The following is a 20,183-nucleotide window of genomic DNA, read 5'->3' on the forward strand; positions in this document are numbered from 1 at the left end:
CGTTTGGCTCATAATTTATGATACGCTATTAAACATCTTTACCTGCACAGTCAAAATTAACACACTTAGTGTCTACTTTATAGAAAACTTGGAAAGCCAAAACGAGGCTTGAAACATACCCAAAACAACTGCAATTATAATAAAGTTAACTACACACAATAAGATCTTTTTTCTTCACCCATTATGACTTATTTGTCTGCATGTATCTCTCAAAATTACCCAAAGGTGTTGCTCCAAAATCAAAGAGGGAAGAAAGAGATGAAACTACCCTTACCTATTGTACCACTTTCTTCACTTATCTCTTGAGCTCGTCACATGAAACGATGCTCTGATACCATGAGAAAAAGGTAAGGGAGAAAGGATGAGCTTGAGCTCCTTGCAAGCAAACACACAAAAGTAAACGAGCACACAAGAGGGATGGATGGTTGAATTTTTTTATATTCTCTTGTCTTATCTATAACCATAAACTAAAGAGAGAAGGAAAAGTACTCTCCTATATAATATACAAAAGTCGGTCCATAGTGTAAACTCAATCAACTACTTGAGTTGGCGCTATAACTATGATATACCTGCTATACCTCTAATACACCAAAGTGGTTATCACAAAGCGTGTAAACTGCTAACAACATATCACAATCTCACCAATGGCGTAAGTGCGAAAGCTATTACCCAAGTGAGTCATCGGGCAAGCGCAGAGGCAATGGATATCCATAGGCTTCCCATAGGCTTCTTTGGAGGTCTGTGCTAACAAAGCAAGAACAAAATGCAAGCCTTCGTCCATTGTGTTGAGATCTTGGGTACCTAGGGTGAGTTTTGCTTGGATCTTTTCCTTCTATGAAGGAAAAAAGGACACTACATGGATATCGTGTGGCGAAGGACGCCCCTATGTACAGCCCTATTGCCAAATACATAGACAAGTAGGATATCGTGTGACTAAGGATACCCTACTGTAGCCAAGCACACAGACATGTGATCAACATGCGATACCCCTACTGTAGCCAAGCACACAGACACGTGATCAACATGCGCAACCATTTGAGAGACCCACGTGGAAGGAGGCTAGCACCAATGAAGTACGTCGTGGACAGCCCTCTCAGCTGACCGGCATCACATAAAACAAGCTACCAATTAATATATATGTAGGTGGAAAATTCATCATTTCCGCATTTTTCCTAGCAATTACAGCCTCGGAAACATCTCTGAAATACCATGGGAATTTCATCTGTATTTTTAAAAAGCATCTTTCCTATAAAGTCGGTTTAAGAGATTTACATGGGAGCTGTGACTTGACTTCTTCATTCTCAGCCATCACTTGTACTTGAATTTCAACTGCATTTATTTCTTCTTGTATGTAACACAATACAAACACAAGTTTAAGACTCGTGTTGATTCTGTCGCTCTCTTTTCTATCGTGAAAACCCTAGCACACGACACAAGTGTTCTATCTTGAAAACCTTAACACATGACAGCGTAGCTTGTCCTCAACTGCAATGCCAGTGCGGAAGATTGTGACACACCTCACCTATAGCATTAGATAAGATGCACAAAACAGGCGAGAAGGTTTTTGACATGCATATGTGACAAATGGCACTACGACGTGGCAGTTGGCCATCAGACAAACAGACATACAAGATGTGGATTGTCATCTGACCTGGCCAAAAGCATATATGCTAGCCGACCAGCAGTAGTGATATACATGCATGCCCAGGAAAATCATCATAATCCTCTGAATTTCTCCACGTTGTGCACTAGCCAGGAGTATTAGGTCACAGGGTTGTCATGGACATTTTCACTCCGCCATTTTGTACCCACATAACCTTCTCTAATGACGCATGACTAAACCTCGACAGCTGTTCTCGGCTCTGGTAACAGAATTCGCTCCAAAGCTGTCTTGGTCTGCTGGTTTCTTCAGCACGGGCTGGCAATGCAATGGAGCAAACACATCAACGAATGCCGTTTCCATGCGAATAACATTGGACCAATCTAAACTGCATCGCTGTAACACACGTCATTTGCATTGCTCTAACACGAGTCATCTGCATTGGCTTGTTAATGATGTTGGGCACACTCACAATCAGCTCAACCAGTGACCACAGGCAAAGCCACCTCTTTCGAAGATTGCAGATCACAACAGAACTCCTGTGAGGGGCTACAAATCAAATATCTTGGCAAAAACAGCGCATACTCAAAAATGATAACATTAGCAAAAAAACAAGAGACACAAAAACTATCAACTATCACATAATTGACCCAGACAAAAAAGTGGGGACAAAATTGAGCCTTGTAAGCATATAAACTGGGACAAGTTACAAGCTGACATGAGCTTTGTTTAAATGGACTTAATTGATTCATCCTATATTGCCCATGAACATGAGGGTGACGTGACCCCATATTCAAACCACATTACTTTCTGTGGTTGCAATGGCACAATCCTAAGCAAACAATCATTCTAAGTTCGACACCAACGATCCACATAATTAACGTACACCATACCACATACTTTACGTACACCATTCGTGAAAGAATCTAGCAAATCAACTTCAACAAACTGTGATGTTGCTGCTCAGTTGGTGACAGACCTTGAACCTTTACTATGGTTGTTAGAATTGGGATTTCAAATCAACTACTATAACAGTAATGTTATCTTTGCTGCCACGTGACAAAGCTAATTTGGTGAGGAGGGCTGCTGCAACCCTTGCTGGAGTGTCTTCCGCACTAAAATTGCCAGATTTCACATGCTTTCTGCGCTGTGACTTGAGGCACCTTCGAGCTATGTCACAGGCCATCTCACTGTTTACAGCATCCCATAAGCCATCACTGGCAAGAATCAGGCAATCATCTTCTTTCGTCCGTTGAATGCATGTGACCTCAGGCACGGCAATGACATACTGCTTCAAAAAACGATCACCTGAAACAGGAGAAACATTCACTTCACTGAATGTTGATCACCAGCAAGACAATTCTCAAATTCTTTCTTCACTTACCATCTTGTAAGCTTTTCTGTAAAATTCAGCCAAGAAATCTTACCAATAGCTCTTGACATGGCAAGTAAGCCTCCTACTCTGTAACCATCCCAATATATGATTCTTCCACCTGCAGCCACAATTCGGTTCATCTCATCCTCTCTGTCAGGCTGCAACGTCCATCACAACATATTCAGCTGAGAAAATGGCCTTCAATATTTAGTAACCGAATAAAACATTGAGGTGCCATACCTTATGATCCCTCGATAGGGGAACAGCTTTGCCCCCACGAGACAGAACTGCTCGAGAGTCACCACAGTTCCCCACTATAATCTGGCAAGGCCCAATGACTGCCACCACAGCTGTTGATCCAACATTATCTGGAGCAATAGGGTTAACACAACAATTAGGATTTCCCTCCACGTTACTACATCCTCCAGTAGGACAAACACCTCCCACTTCCTCATCTATCTTGAGAAAACAAGCGGCCATAACCCTCTCCCATCGTGAACACCATTCAATTGCAGTGCCATTGATAACTTTCTTGAAAGACCTAACGTCCTTGATCAACTCCTCTGTAAGTGCCTTGTGAAGCCTAACCTTACAAAAGGAAGATGCCTGCACAGAAAGAAGGCAAGTACACATCCTTAAAACAAAAATGCCAGAAAGTCAATGTGAGAAATTTGCACTTTGAAAGGACTTTCTTACTAGCATAAGACATTGCAATGTTTCCTGGATGCTGATAAAAATGTGCACACAGAAACGTAAAAGCTACTGCATGTACCTGAGTGCCACCATGACCATCATATACCCCGAAGAAATGGAAAGAGCTACATGCACACAACAAACGACTGGCACAATGGCACCCTCCCATAGCATCACACGGTAGAAGAACGAAGTCTGGCTCCACAGTGTGGGTATCCTCCATTTCACGCCGCCGCCCGCAAACAGAAAGAATTCCAAATTGTGGACACCTGTCACTAGAAATGCAACGCATGCTCCTCACAGACACCTTCACAGAAGAAGGCTCCACTCCTGGGCCGGGAGTGGACTCTTCACAGTGACTCATTAAAAAAGCTCGATGCTGGGAGGAGGACCCTGCAACCTTCTCAAGGACATCGGGAGACGCCACATCCTTCTCAAGGACACCAGGAGATGCCACACCCTTCTCAAGGACGTCAGCAAGGACAACGGAAAGGGGCATGCGTTTTGACGGGACTTGTGAGGGTATGCTTTCTGAAGAGACTTGTACATACTCCGGTTCCTTCACAAAAACATCAGTAACAGGGCGAGTTGCCCTCTCCACCGCATTCACAGACGACAATGAAGATGATGACAGGCCTGTGTTGCTGGTTTCTTGCTTCTCTGTCGTGTGATCGGCACATTTCCTACGCCTGCTTGCCGCTGCATGATCTGTGTGCCTTTCGCCATGCCTTCTTTCTGCTACCAGCCATCTCTTTAAGGCTTTCTTACTGTCAAAAGGAAAAGAAGGTGATCGAGCTAGGGTTACTGCCCTGATGTTGCCAGAGGAGAAGAATGCACGGTCCAACAGGTTGCTGGCTAAAGCATCCTTTGCCACGATCTGAGCAACCAGACGAGGCGAAAGGGAAGAAACATCATGGATGGCCCTCCCGCCCTGAATGTCTGTCAAAAATTGAGATGAAATTAGAACATCCCCATCTGGCCTAGCCTTGCAAGCTACCGTAATACCCTGTACGACATCTTCAAGCTCCGTAGCGGGATCAATTGAAGAGCGAGAGCGCTTCAACAGGTTCTTGTAAGATGGCTGCGCCATGTCCTCGTTGTGAACTGTAAACACGCAGGGCGACAAAAAACCTGCATGATCATCGAGATAAATGGTGGAACGATGTCAGGGGTCCGTCTCCATGAGGGGTAGGCAAGCTTGCGCTCTGCATCATGCTTGGAGAGGAGGGGAGTTAGGGTAAAGGTTAGAGTTAGGACTAGGGTTAGGTTAGGGAAGCTCTACAGCAGGGTAGGGCTTCTTCTGATGGAGGTTCCTTGGTGGTGAGGTTAGGGTTTCTTCTGCTGCAGATTAGGGCTTCTATTTGCTTCAGATTGGGGTCCCTTCTGCTGCAGGTTACATGGTTTTCTTGCACCTTGAAGACAAAAGCAAAAGAAGGTGGAAAATGTGAAATGTGGATTGTAAAAGATTTGATTGTTGACCGAGCATTCATGCTCGCGAATACGTGTCCCTGTGATGCCTCCACAGCGCAGCATGCTCGTACAAACAGCTTTCTTGCACTGGTGTGGTGTGTCACACATGTCACTATACTAGGTACATTTTTGCCAACTTCAGTGAAAGGGAGACACTTCACTAGACGTATCTTCTCACCCTTGTAGGGCAAGGTTCACACGCCAGGGTGGTTTCACCCTTCACCAATACAAACCCTTGTATGCCTTGGTCAGATTGGTTTCTTGGTTGCATATGGAGTCACAATTTCTATGCATAGAGCTGCAGAAACACAAAAGGGTATAAACATCTATGTATAATGCAAATTCAATGACAATGGTATTTCTCAGGGGCGGCCCCGGGACAACCTCAATGAATCCCCCATGGTCTAACACACCCATACTTTCTTGAAACCCCACCCTTACTTAATGAGGAGTCTAATCCCCCTAATGGAAAAAGATTGCAAAACTTGTGCAATTTTTCTATACTACTTAATCTCTTGTGCTTGTATGTTGAAATTCTCAACATAGAAAAGACGAGGACCTTTGCTTTGCACACGAAAGAGTCCCACCATGTACATCCTACATTGATCATCATAGAAAGTTCCATATGGGCTTGCTAGCTTCATTTCCACGCAAGCTTGGACTGGCAAATCAAAGGTATAAACATAGGTGCATTTGACCATAATGAGCCTGTGGTGGTCATAGGGCCTTTGTTATATCCACTAAAAAGTATGTAATTACTTAATGTTATTATTGTGTATCTCACATCTCACACACACATGTAATTACTTAATGAAATTATTGTGTGTCTCACAACTCACACATATTTAATTATTTACTGAAATTACGGTGTATCTCACAACTCACACATGGTGTAGGCATGCATGTGTGAAGGCCTTCTTGAAATGGTTTTTTTAGATATTCGTTACACAATGCAAGTGCACATAAAAAACTTAGACTTGGGAAGCCCATAATAATGAAAAATGATGTGTGTATGATGATAGACATGGAATGTAAATTGGTCCTGTGAGCATGTCATTTTGCCAAAAATGGTTTACCAACCTATAGGCTGTAAAGTGAAACCTCTCAATGCTAATGACGTAGTGGAAAATTTGGTGTAGTTGTGGATAAATAATGTGGTGAAAACTTTCAAAATTGTTGCCTTATTTTGTTAACATTCTCAAATGTGTGATCATTGCTAAAACTTTATTACTTGTGGGGTATAAAATGATACTCCTTTTTTAATTTCTAAATATGTATTATCTGACTCTCTTTTGATATTTAATGAAGAGCAAACAACTTGGACCAATGTTCATTGGTAGGTAAAACTAATTTGGTTCTAGATGGTGGGTTGTGCACAACAAATCTCAAAACTTTAGGTTTCCTTATTGTTGTAAGTGTTACCACTTTCTTATTACATTCTTTGGGGTTGTGAAATTGAGTTCTAGCCTTCACCAAATAATTTTACATAGACTATTTTTGAAACATATGCAATCGATGAACTTAAATTATTAAAAACGTTTTTTGTAAAGATACATATGAAATAACAATATCAAGAGTAGACTCAAAAGGATGGTATTAAGTTTTGACTATAGTTGCACCCTATGAGTGGGAAAATCTTTGGGATTTGAGGAAGTTGTTATGGCTAGACTTGTCCCACTTTGCTTGGTGATTTTGATAGATCCTTCTTGCTCCATCTTCTTTAGCTTATAGTTGAGAATAGCATTCTCATCATTTTTCTTTCTTACTTTTGTTGTGCTTTCTACAAAATTAGTGTGTCATGGCTCTCAATGACTTTTGGTTAGCCTATGTCCATTGATTGTGGCTTGGATGCCTTAAATACAATTTGTGATCCTAATTCCATAGCAAATATCTATCTTTTACTCTTGTTGTTCTCACCAAGTAAATTTCTTTTCATCTCAACCCATTTCTTCATTTCTCATAGGCATAATCTTCTTTTTCTTATTGTGCAAGTCAAAGGTTTACCTTATCTGTCTCATTGGGCCTTACCTTAGAGCCACAATTGTAACTTCCTAATGTGGGTACACTAGCTCGTCCATCGCATCCTCGCTCCATTGTCACACCAAATTGCTCCTTGTTAAGGCGGTGAAGGAAGAGCTCTATTCGCCTAGATGGAGGCAAATAGAGAGTCATCTTTGTGGTGATTCTCTCTCACAAAAAGGCTAATGGAAGAGGGAAACCTACAATCAAACCTATACAAACAAGCATCTATCTAGCATGCAAGAATTCAATAAGTGGTATGGTTCAGGACTGATCTCCGCAGCCAAATATAGCTTTCAGTAGACCTCGTGGTAGGCATCTTATTGTTGAGGCAGCATGAAAGCTATGGATAATGTAGAAGTTCTTCATACAAGGCCTCCTTCTATTGTGAAAATGGCTTGGATCTTTCAAAATTAGGCAGTCATAGTAGAAGCAGCAGTCCATACCCTGTGATTAGTGAAATGAGCACTAAGACCACTGTTCAAGTCAAGAGCTTATTTTAGCCTTGCCGAAGCATGTGTCATTGGATGTTGACTTAGAGGTGCAAATGTTAACTTCCTAATATGGGTGCCAAACCGTCCTCACTCTGGAATGCTTCTTTGCCAATAGGGGAAGGTAGAGCTCTTAATGCCTAGATGGAGGTAAGAAGAGATGGTCCTTTGTGATGGTTCTCTCTCCTCACAAAAGGTGGGGAATGGAGCATCTAATGGAAGAGAGAAACCTATAACCAGACACCTATTCAAAAAAGCATCCATCAAGCATGTAAGAATCCAATAGCATGCAAACAAGCAAGAAGAGGGAAGAAGGGGACCTCACAAGAAAACTATTTCAAGGGAATGATTATGTATTACTTATTATAAAAAATGATTTATATTCAAATAACTAGTGGTGGGAAGCTTTGGGTAGCCCTGATAGAAGGCAGCTCATCGAGGTAGCATGGAAAGTGATAGCTAGTGTATAATGGTTTATTCTTGAGAGGCCTCCATTGGTTGTGGAAGTGGCATTGACCATTCATCTCATAAGGTGGTTCGTAGAAGCAGTTCGCATCCTATGATTTGCGAAATGAGTGTTAGGACCACCACAGAACGATTCGCATGGGTAAATGGTGATCTAGATATTATTGGCGTAACATATTATTATACACCAAGCTCATAAATACATCAACCAAAGTAAGGTTTTTTTGGTGTTGAATTGGAGTCGTCGAAGTAGAGGATACATGCATGATATCTCGTTGGAGGTACCTGCAAGGTCATGGGTCTCCAAGCAATAGGTCGTACCATGGGATAGGCTTGCACCCTACCATGGTCCCCCCCATCTAGGCTTGCACCCTGCCATGGTCCCCCCATCCAGAGATATACCGAGAGGGTTGACTTGACAAGATTATTTGTAGGTGCAAGTGTTTATGTAGGCCATGAGATGCAAGAAGTATAAAAAACTAGTGAAATATGCAATGACATGCATGGGCATTGGTCAAAAGGTGCACCGTGTGTGTGCACTTCTCCAACATAAAGACTTCTTTGATTCCATTGCTTTCTTTGACTCTTTTTTATGCTTTCTTTGACATTTAATTGACATCCCTTTTCTTGGGGAGTCAAGATCTTTAGATTGTGGATGCATGACAAGTGGCTTTGCCCTCAACTATATTGCTACTACAATGGAGCTGGGCAACCTCTATGGCTCGAGGGATTTGGTGTTGTCGAGCACTTGGGATAGAGGTAGTGTGGATCACACACTGGTGTAGTTGAAGACGAGGCCGCCAAAGGGCTAGGATCAGTGATGAGGCTGAACAGAAGGTCATGGAAGGATAGTGCCTATGTGTCTATTATATGCAGAGCGTATGGATATATTATAGGTGGCATGCATGGGCATTGGGAAAAGGTGGGCCCGTGTAGAAGCTTCTTTTGATGGTGAAAACTCCAACACTCTGCTTTCTTCAGCACATTGCATTCTGCTTTCTTCGACTCTTACACATAGTTTGAGATAGGAAATCTGTTGATGTGTAACAAGGTTGGCCGATAAGGTGGGTTTGAATGAGGTCGGGTTATCCATGAGAATGGAAGAATTTAATGATACCCAGTCTGGCAAGTACATTGGTAGAATATGCATTATGGATGGTGTGTCGGGCATAGCCCAATGGATACGAGTGCTTCTTGAGCCTCTTTTTAAAAAATTGGTGACTATTGGGCCCGCTTGCTTGAAGGATGGTGAAAGTGGCAGAAAGAAGGGAAGCATTATAGAGCGTTCGCGACTTGGGGGTGAAATTTTAGATTACCGAACACACTACCGACCTTGGGCATGTGGTGTTGATTTGTCCTTTTGGGCATCTCTACTTTGCCTGATTAGCACAGGTGTAGGCAAGTTTTATGCCTTGAAGGGAGATGAGAAGTATGGTTTATTGAACCATCGCTTTGAGTGAAGATCTCCATTTGACATTGCTGGCTCCATGGAAAACACTCTAGCAAGATCAAAAGCCACCGGGTTATCCTTCCCGTAGTGCAATGCTTATTGATCAAGTAAAGAAGTGTATGATGGTCTATGACAAACATGAATTTGTTTGCTAAAAGATAATGGCTTATTTCTTTATAGCATAGACCATCGAGAGTCCTTCCTTTTTTGTGGTGGTGTAGTTTTGTTTGGCATCATTCAATTGGCAGCAGCTGGTGAAGCTAACAGGGAAATCCATGTTATTGTCTCCTAGTTATGCTAAAACGTAGCCAAATGCATCAATGTGCACATGGAAGATAATATCCTAGTTGGGAGATTTGAGGACGAGTGCACTTCCTAAGGCTTTCTTGAGAGTATTATAGGACTTTTGACACTCATCTGTCCACTCAAAGATGATGAGTAGTCTATAGAAGGGTCTAGCTATGTCAATGTACAAGGTTATGAATCTTTTGCAATATCAGACATGTCCCATGAATCATTAAACCCCCTTGAAGTTTATGGGTGTTGGGAGCTCAAGAATTAGTTTTACCTTACCGTCATCCATAGAAATGCCATATTCCAAAATAATGTGGCCAAGTATCACCCTATGTCTTACCCAAAATGTGGCCAAGTATCACCCTATATCTTACCTAAAATTGGCATTTAAGTGGGTTAAGGGATATTATGTATATAGTCTCCATTTCTCAAATACCTTCATTAGGCACTAGAGATGTGCTTTCCATTTGGAATTGACACAAAGGTTATCCATGAAAACCTCAAGGAACTCTGGAAGGTATTCCTTTGTATGTCGTGCACATAAGCCTTTGGAAAGTGCTTGGGGCATTAGATAGGCTAAATGGTATAACTCTACATGTATAAGTGTCCCATTATATGTGGTAAATGTAGTCTTATGTTAACCACTTCAGTCTATCTCCACTTGGTTATAGCCCAAAAACCCATTAAGGAGGTTTTAGGCCCTGCTACTCATTCCAGCAAATGCTCAATGAATGGTAATGGGTAATGGTCCTTCATCGTTGGCCACATTAACCTTTTTGAGGTTAACACAAATCCATATCTTTTCAATTTTCTTAGGCACTATGACTATTGGGGATAGCCATTCTATGTGCTCTATCTCCTAAATGAATCCAACTTTAATGAGTTTATCAATTTTGTCCTTGACCATTGTGAAGTATTTTGGATTTATCTAATAGGCCCTATGCTTCAAGGATTTCACTCCTTCAACCAAGGGAATAGTGTGACCACCTCTAGAGGTATTCCTTTATATCTATGTATTTCCAGTCTTGGAATTTCGTGACTAGGTCAATGAGTTCTTTTTCTTCTTCTGAAAATAGTTCTTTCCCAACATATACTGGTTTAGGATCTTCATCAAGTCATGCTAGGTTGACCTTCTTAGCTTGAGTTGATCTATCATAAAATGTTCCAGGCTTCCTATTAGGGGTCCTCTTTGGCTTCTCAAAATACACAAAGCAGTTTCCCACATTATACATTTTAAAGTGCTCGGGCAGCACCTTTCTAAGATTTTCCATGTTGATGCTCTCTTGAAAAATACACTTGGCTTCCTTTTCACTCTTATTTGTTTCTCGTCCTTCTTGTAGAGTGAGAGAGTTTTATATATAGACATCATGGAAGTCTATGGCCTTGACATATCAAGACAATGTTCTTTATTTCCTCCCTGAAAGAGATATAAGACTTCTCTTTTTGATCATTTTGGGCCCCAAGCTACCACCTTGTGGTCATGTGTATTGCCTTCACGGTGTATGTTACATTGTTGCAATACTCAACATATATATCAAAGCCATTTCCTTGCCATTCATTTGGAGGATGTCCATGGTTTCAAGAATATATGCCCAATTTCTTGAGTCTTTTGGTTCTAGTGTAGTGAGGCAAACTTTGAGCTCTCACATTCCTCGTCCAACATTTTATGACAAGTGAGACACATGTTTAGCTCATAGAAATTTACAAATACAAAAAGGAAAGAGAAAGAATCAATAGAACACTTAATTGTAATCATGCAACTCAAGATTGAAGGGTACCTCCATACTCTATTACACCAAGGTAACCAAATGAACCAAAAAACAAACAACAACTAAGAGTTACCAATCGGTGTATTTGCGCTCCAACTAGGCTATGTTAATACTCCAAATGCAAAGTATATTAAGGGAGTCCTAAGAAAAGGTGCTTCCCTGACAGAAGGGACACCAAATATGTTCACCATTTTTAGAACACTGCTAGGGTCCTTAACCTTGCCTTCTTTATTATCACTATAAAGGAGCTTTGCACTTAGGTGGGGAGGGGAGAGAGAGAGAGAGAGAGAGAGAGAGAGAGAGAGAGAGAGAGAGAAAGCTCAATCTCTACTTTGATGCCATGGTGAGCAATAGCATGAAGGGTGACAACCTCCAAGTTTGGTAAAAATTTGGTCAATTCATTATGGTTCTTCATTGACAAATTAATTTTTTTTAAATTAAACCATGGCAATTTTGCCATGATTTTTTGAATTAAATCATGGTAATTTTTTTTGAATTAAATCATGGCAATTTTGCCTTTTTAATGTGCTTATTTTCATATCCCTATGCAAGAGGCATAAATATTAGCGGGTCCACACTTTCTAAATGCTACTCATAAAACAATCCCCTTGCTAGCTAGAAAGGATCGGAGTTTGTTTTCTCTTTTCTAAGCACCTAAAATAAAGGTCTTTTGAGCAAAATTAAAAAACTAATGTAGCCTTATGATATTAATAAAATGAAAGTGGTTACTTTTGAAGGTTCTTGGGAAAAGAAGTTGGAAGTGCACAAATCATAAAAAAGGAGTTGTGTCTTTCTTTTTTCTCACTCTTCTACTTTCTTGCTTCTTGCATTTCTTCTCTATCTTGAATCGTGTGCAAACCATGTCTCCTTTTAGTGATGGAGAGGTTGTGAGAAATCAAGGAAGCACCATAGCTTAGTTTGTGTGTGATTTTTGGGCATAATCTTGTATTAATTACCTTTCTTAATTCTTCTCAAAGCTTAGAGCCAAGCTCTCAACATATACTTTGCTGGCTTTTTACGATGCTCTCCCCCTTTGTGCCCTTCCTATCAAAGATTTCAAGGTCTTGGGGGCGTCAAAGCATCAAAATTAGATCTTAGTATAGAAATAACAGGTTTCATGATCTTTAATCTTCTTCTTTTCCTCACAATGGTTGCTATGATTTACTGGAGTTAACTTCTTATCACAAAGGGATGGAAAATTTTCAAACAAATTTCTTGCTTATTTATGTTGATTTGGGAGAGATATAGATGAATAATTAGAGGATATTAATGAATTTTGTGCAAATCATTGTTCTTCCTTTTCTCTAAAGTATGTCATATAGATGTTAACTTTCACAAGAAATCTTAGAATAAATCAAGGAAAAGATGTTGGTAAGAAGAAAAAGGAAAGATGATGATGATGGATAATCCCTCAATGTCCACATGGCCTTCTGCCATGCTCAAACATGAAGAAATTAAAGAAGAAGAAGAAGATAAAGAAGGAGAATAAAGAAGATAATGGTCATTTATTGCTACCTTAAGACCCACACAAAAATATGAACGAGGAGAAGTAAGAGAGAAAGAGCAATCATCCGTGTTTTCTTTTTGGAGAAGATAAGGCTTGCAATTTTTAGTCTTCACATTGATTAAATCTAATATAAAGGCCACTGGTGAAAAAAGACAAGCTTGGGAATTACCGACACCATGATTACTGCTCGTGGCTTTTTTGTGAATTACCCCACAAGTCTTCTCCAAGAGGCATAATGATTGCGGCATGCTTTTTGGTTGCTCATGTGGGAAACCATGCTTGGGTCAAGTTTTCACTATTCGTAGATTGTGGGTGGAGGAGGATACAACAAAATAATAATCTTCATGAGGGAGAAAGAAGGAGATAGCGGGCTGCTATCTCAACAGAGGCTAGACTCTCCTCCCCTCCCCTTGCGCATCTCACCAAAACACAGTGGAGACTCTCTATTGGCATGGTTAGGCAGTTTTTGATCCAGTAATTCATACACAGAGAGCATGCATGTAGTGCCCACGGTGAGGTGCCCAATTTTGCACTAGGGTTTTCACACATGGCCCGCAATTTGATTACTCAAATGACAGATTGTCTCTACCATCCATAGGAGGTGACCACAGTTTCACAACATGAGATGTTGATGGCTAAGGCCCATGAGAGGCAAATCTCCGAGGATCTCTACCAGGTTAATCTCCATAACCTCTAGCTACAAAACAAGTTCGATGAACAGATGCATCAGCTTGGGCATGCTCTTGCCAGGATCACTGAACTCCAACAATAGCTTCAACAGGCACACAAAGCTACGTAGAGGGCACACCATGAACTCTCTATTGTAGAGACCCTTGCCCATAAATCCCAAGATCGGGCAAAAGCTACAGAGGAGGCCCTTGCACAGACAACACATGATGTCCAGAGATATAGGGAGATCTCAGAATATAACATCCACCAGATGGAGGAGCACCTGGGAGAAGCCAAAGCCAGAGCAGCATAGCCACCCACCACCCCCTCTGCTCCCTCCTCCAGCGCCATGGATTGGAAGGTTAATGTACTCATGGATACAGCCAATGGAGCTGCCCATCCTTGCCCTCCCCCCACAAAGCCCATTCCAACTCATTGACCTTCATTACAGGAGCATTCAGCTCAAACTCCTCCAACACAATGTAACTTTCTATGAGTGACAAGTAACTCTTGCAAGAGGAATTTTATTACCTCATTAATGAAATGTGTCGCATTGCCGCTCATGAGCTCTAGGAGGCAACTGAAGCGGGTGATGAGACTAACTCATAAAGGAATTTGGCAGTTGATCACACATTAGCTTTACGGTAAATGAGTTATACCATGCCAAAACCATATAAAAGAGGTGATCCAAAAAGTGTTCAACTTGTAGTCTAGTGTGTAAAAAAATCTTATTCTAATCTCATGCTAGAGAGTTGTGTGTGTGTGTGTGTGTGTGTGTGAGAGAGAGAGAGAGAGAGAGAGAGAGAGAGAGAGAGAGAGAGAGAGAGAGGAAAATGTATTCATTGTGTGCATTATGTATATATATATAAATATTTATGCATATATATGTGTGTATTATATATTTCTATAAATACACAATACATATATGCATTTTATGCATGAATATATGTATTATGTATTATATATGTAGATTATGGATTATGTACTTATATATGTTATACATGCACTATGTTATATATTCTAATATATGTATTATGTGTTTTATATATTAGATAATTTTTCATGATGGAGAGAAAAAAAATGTTTATGGAGGAGAGAGAGAGAGAGAGAGAGAGAGAGAGAGAGATGTATTTAGTGTGTGCATTATGTATTTATATATGCATGTATTATATATTTAAATTCATGCATATATGTATTCTTATACATTAATATACATGCATATATGTATTTTTATATACATTTATATACATGCATATATGTATTCTTATATACATATTATGTATAATATATAAATTTTTGTAATGGAGAGAAAAAAGAACATTTATGGAGAGAGAGAGAGAGAGAGAGAGAGAGAGAGAGAGAGAGAGAGAGAGAGAGAGGAACATGTACTCATTATATGTATTACGAATTTATCTATGATGAATGTATCATGTATTATGAATTTATCTATGATGAATGTATCATGTATTATGAATTTATATATGTATTGTTATATATCATATACATATGGGTTAGGATTATGTAATTATATATGTTATACATGTGTTATGTTATGTATGTATTCTTATATATATATTATATATATAATAGAGAATGGATAGAGAAAAAACATTTATGGGGGGGGAGAGATAGAGAGAGAGATGTATATATATGTATTATGTATTATATACACATGGATTAGCACTATGTATTTATATGTGTTATGTTATGTATGCATATATGTATGTATTCTTATATATGCATGTATTCTTATATATGTATTATATATACATTAGGGGAAATTTGGACTTAGATTGGGCCCTTTAAGGATTGCTACACATTCTCTCTCTAAAAAAATAGGCGCACGGTGAAAGTTTTACAAATCAACTCAGAAGCAAGTGGAGTTTGAACATTTGGAATTTACTCTTCGAGACCTTTCCATCGAGACCTTTCCAATGATATATAGCATGATGGGAAATTTTGCATATTCAAGAAGTCGCCAAATTTGGTGATGATGTGGCATGTAACATGCCATGTCATCACCAAATTTGGGGTGTTACATGCCACATCATCTCACCAAATTTGTGGACTTCTTGAATATGAAAAATTGCCGATCATGCTACATATCATTGGAAAGGTCTCGAAGAGTAGATTCCAAATGTCCAAAATCCGCTAACTTCTTAGTTGATTTGCAAAAAATTCAACATGCACCTATTTTTATAGAGAGACAACGTGTAGCAATCCTTAAAGGGCCCATGTCGGTGTTTGATTGGGACCTGGCACTTATGTGGTTCTAGACCACCTAGTTGTCTCCGGAGGAGATGTGACTAATGCAACTACACCCAATGCGATAGGCCATCATGCAGATGTTAAGCTACCATCTGCCTAAGTGTGGGGAGATTGAGCATGAATGCAAGCAGGTTAGTTCTTATGGCTATCCAGATTCCAAACAAACTATCACATCCATATAGGAATAACTTAACACAAGATCAAACACAATGCAGATAGAGATAAATAGATAGCAAGCAACAGTGAGACAAGATCCAATCCATTCCTAAATATTATGGTACAATGCCTTAGAAGAACTCTGCCCATGAACTTCTCTCTCAACTCTCCTATGGCCCTATCAAGTTTGTTCCTTTCCTCAGAGCCTGAGTAGACTAGACATGTATCTCTATCTAGATAGTGATGTACCCACTTCTATAGTCTCAACTGGGTAGACTAGACTCACTCTCATTCCTCTATCCCCTTATCCAACTAATCCCCCTTTTTTTCCTTACAACCACAGGTAGTATCCATTCATCATCATCCGCAGATCCCGTTCCAAAGGCTAATCTGATCCGAGTTCAGAAGGTATCACATGCTTTCAAGAAGGTTACCTCTTCTCTGATTTTCTTGGCATCTTGTGACTCTCTATTAATTTGCAATAGGAGATCTTCAAGCTCTTTCGTTATCCTATTTAGTTTATATGAGGCATTGTCCGATTCAATTGTAAAAAATTAAGCCGTGATGCATCAATTGTAAGCAAAAATAAGCATAGCAAGAAAATAATTAAAATGAAAATAAAAATAACAATCCCACAAAAGTTGAATGCTATCTTTTGGCACTAGCTAATGCAGAATTGCCGCCATTGCGAGAGTCTGGAGCATCGCTCCCGCGACTGCTCCGAATGCATGAAATGTGACAGATTTGGACACAAATCCAAGCATTGTCCGAATCTGCCCTGCTCGAGATGTCAGCAGCAAGGACACTGCAAGGCAGAGTGTCCATTTGCCTTTTTCCGGGAGTGCAAACAAGTTGGCCATCAGGACAATTATTGTCCGAATAGATTTGAGCAGGATGTGCTGCATCTTCTTGACATGCTGATAGTCTGCAACTATGCATGGGCTTTGGGTGTGTTGGGAAAGTTTGAAGCCAAGTTTAGAAATGCATGCGCACTTAATCAGAAGTATGGGTAGTATTGTAGGGACCATAAAAAATACAAATATTCTAAAGGAGATCATGCTGATAATGTCTGCACTAGGAGGAGGTTTTCTGCATTGCTTGATCAGCTTAATGCATTATATGCATCCATAGAGGAGAGGGAGAGCGAGAACGACAGGGTGGATTCGGTGGAGTCTGAGGGAGCATGCGAGGACAGGAAGAGCCAGGAGAGCCAGGTGTCCTCGGATGTCCCTAGCGGATGGGTCTAGTGAGTGGGCGGATAGTCCAGATGATGGTTTAGATTCGGTGGAGTCTGAGGGAGCATGGGAGGATAGGAGGAGCTAGGAGAGCCAGGTGTCCTCCACCTTGAGTCATTTTCTTAAAATTTGCTTCAATCACCTCACAAATTGACCTTGTCGATGGCTCTGATACTTCTGTTGGGAGACAAAGATCTAAACATATTAGATTATACAATACCTATAAAGTCAAATTGTACAACGCATAGAAAATACTCAAGATTGGGTCTAATTTATCCCCACACATGAGTGAGCCCATGCTTCCTCATGGTGTATTTTAATCGATTATTCTCGAAAACAGCTTTTGGGGCTCAAATTGGGTGATAGCCTTTTATTGAATAATATTTACAACCTTTACATCAAAATTGTTACAGGTATATATTTTATCATATTTTTGATGAATTAATAATCATACAAAAATATGTTTAATTTAATTTGTACAGGATTCAGCTTAATGGAATGCACAAGTGGGCACAAGATTAATATAAAGGTGTAAATGTACACAAAGTCATTTTATGTAACAAGGCCCACTAGCAATTTTATTTGGGCAAAGGTGTTTATATATACAAACCTTGGGGATTTTGATTTGATTAAAAATATGTAAAGCAATACCCCAAAAGTAAGAAAAGCAAGTCCAATTTATACGCTCATCTATTCTTAGCTCCTTGGGCTATTTTTATGAATGAAAATTCTCTAAATATTCATGTCGTGGAAGGGGAGCTACACGACATGGGGAGGGGAGGGAGATTGCACCCAATCTTGTCTTGATGGTGATGTTATTCTATCTCTTTTGTCTTATGTTATGCTATGTGATTTGATTTCAATTTAATTCAAGTCTTTGTTTTAATTTTGAGGTATTTTATGAGTTTTTAATTATTTCTTCAAGAAGTACAAAAGGGTCCTGTGTGATAGTAGTGGTATCAGTGGTATCAGAGCTTTGGTTTAATTTAATCTTCTTGTCGATAAAGATGTGAAAGAGACAAAAACAGAGGTGTTTTTGGTAAATTTTTTGAATTTAGTAAATTTTTTGAATTTAAATTGAAGAAGAACACGTTTATGAATTTATGTTATGAATTTATATTTATGTATGGTTGAAAGAAGACTTGTTTTGAACCATTGGATAACCAATCTCCATCAATATATTGCCCACATTAAAACTAGGTGGAAAACCATTAGTGGAATTCCCAAAACCACAAAACCACCTTTCTCGACACTAATCCTCTTCATAATATGTCCGTACAGATTGAATCAGCAAGGAGAGGAGCATGGAGAGCCATAGCCAGATTGTTAAACTACTGCAACTACATGAAATCCATCATGGACGGATGAGAATTGTTCAGAGGATTTGTTTTTCTAAATTACTTTTGGGATTTTATTTTTCTCTTCCTCAATTCAGCGCTGGGCGCAAATCTCTTTACCAAATGCTTGAGGGTAACCTAGATATTCTATATATATATATATATATATATATATATATATATTTATATTTATATTTATTTATTTTTTTTCTCCACCCACGCTCCTTCACGGGCAGCAGACGGCACCATCCCTTTGTTGATGGTGGGCAAAGGTGACACATCTCCTCAACGAGTGCAGCAAGCCTGGGGGGGGGGGGGTTTTTTTTAATTTTATTTTTCCCCTTTTTCTCTCAGCCGCGCTGGGCGTGATCTTTTCTTCCAAGACGTTTGAAGCCCTTAGAGGTTTATTAAAACGGTTTAAAATGAAAGCTTTAATATATATATATACATCCACCTTTTCCTTGCCACGATGGCAACAACAAGGCAATTTCAAGAGGGGGGTTGTTTTTTTTTTTAAAGTTGGGCGTTAGGAAGCGGGCTTAGTACCCATGGGACCCCCCTTATCCCACAAAGCAGGGGCAAGCTTCAATCGGTACACAAGGGTAGAATTTCTCCTTCTCTCGACCGTTTAAAGTGTTGCGTGCTATTCTCTGTGGTTAAAAGCTTTAATCTAAGCTTTAAATAAAGCTTTCTTAATATATATATATATATATATAAAGCCTTATCTTCTATTATTTGCCAACAACGCGCATACTGAAAATTTTGTCCTCTCTCTCTCCAAAAATGAGCACTGCACGAATTAGCAACTTAAAGGCACGTTAATTAATGCTTAATGTTTGATTATCTCTATATATATATAATTACACATTGTTGATCGGATTTTTGGAAAGCCTTAACTTAGGCTTTAATTAAAGTTAAATGCTAAATATATATATGTGTGTGTATATATATATATAGGACTAAATATCCCTTTCGTATTCAAAAACCTTAAATCTAAGAGTTTAGTTGAAGCCATGTAAAAAAGCCTTATATTATAAAACTTATAATATAAGCCTATATAGCAAAGCTTATAAGCGTTATATTGATTGCTATAATTAAGGACTTTTATAATCGACCAAGATAAACAAATACTTTCAAGATTCTTATACCATTGCTTTTTGGAAGTTAAATTAAGGATTTCAAAAACTACAACTAACTTTAGATTTTCAAAAGTTTTGTCAAGGTTTGCTTTTTACAGATTTCATCAGGGGTTGTTAATTATCACAAGTCAACCTGAAGAATAACAACTTCTCTACGATATACAAGCTTTCAACTTTTACGAATTACGGGTGAAAGCTAACTAATAACTACACTCTCTTAATTTTAGAGATTAACAATTGAAGTTA

General features: G+C 39.4%; 1 protein-coding gene across 1 annotated transcript; it reads right to left on the reverse strand.

Moving 5' to 3' along the window:
- Nucleotides 1-2,263: 2,263 nt before the first annotated feature.
- On the reverse strand, nt 2,264-5,242 carry LOC147624271 (protein phosphatase 2C 51-like). The gene is made up of 4 exons (XM_086819244.1): nt 3,748-5,242; nt 3,216-3,581; nt 3,028-3,133; nt 2,264-2,908 (listed from the first exon to the last, which is right to left on the reverse strand). The coding sequence occupies exons 1-4, from the start codon at nt 4,756-4,758 to the stop codon at nt 2,601-2,603; spliced, it is 1,791 nt and encodes a 596-aa protein (XP_086675370.1). The 5' UTR covers nt 4,759-5,242; the 3' UTR covers nt 2,264-2,600.
- Nucleotides 5,243-20,183: the final 14,941 nt, after the last annotated feature.

Source organism: Cibotium barometz, chromosome 25 (assembly GCF_041138505.1).
Source record: "Cibotium barometz isolate CiBa-2024 chromosome 25, ASM4113850v1, whole genome shotgun sequence".
NCBI lineage: Eukaryota > Viridiplantae > Streptophyta > Polypodiopsida > Cyatheales > Cibotiaceae > Cibotium > Cibotium barometz.

What these genes read in the sequence shown, in the direction of transcription:
- LOC147624271 (XM_086819244.1), bottom strand. Translation starts at nt 4,758, where the DNA reads ATGGCGCAGCCATCTTACAAGAACCTGTTGAAGCGCTCTCGCTCTTCA. An exon ending in ATGGTCATGGTGGCACTCAG is followed by an intron (nt 3,582 to 3,747) that starts GTACATGCAGTA and finishes CTTTCTGTGCAG; the next exon opens with GCATCTTCCTTTTGTAAGGT. An exon ending in TGCCATGTCAAGAGCTATTG is followed by an intron (nt 2,909 to 3,027) that starts GTAAGATTTCTT and finishes CTCCTGTTTCAG; the next exon opens with GTGATCGTTTTTTGAAGCAG.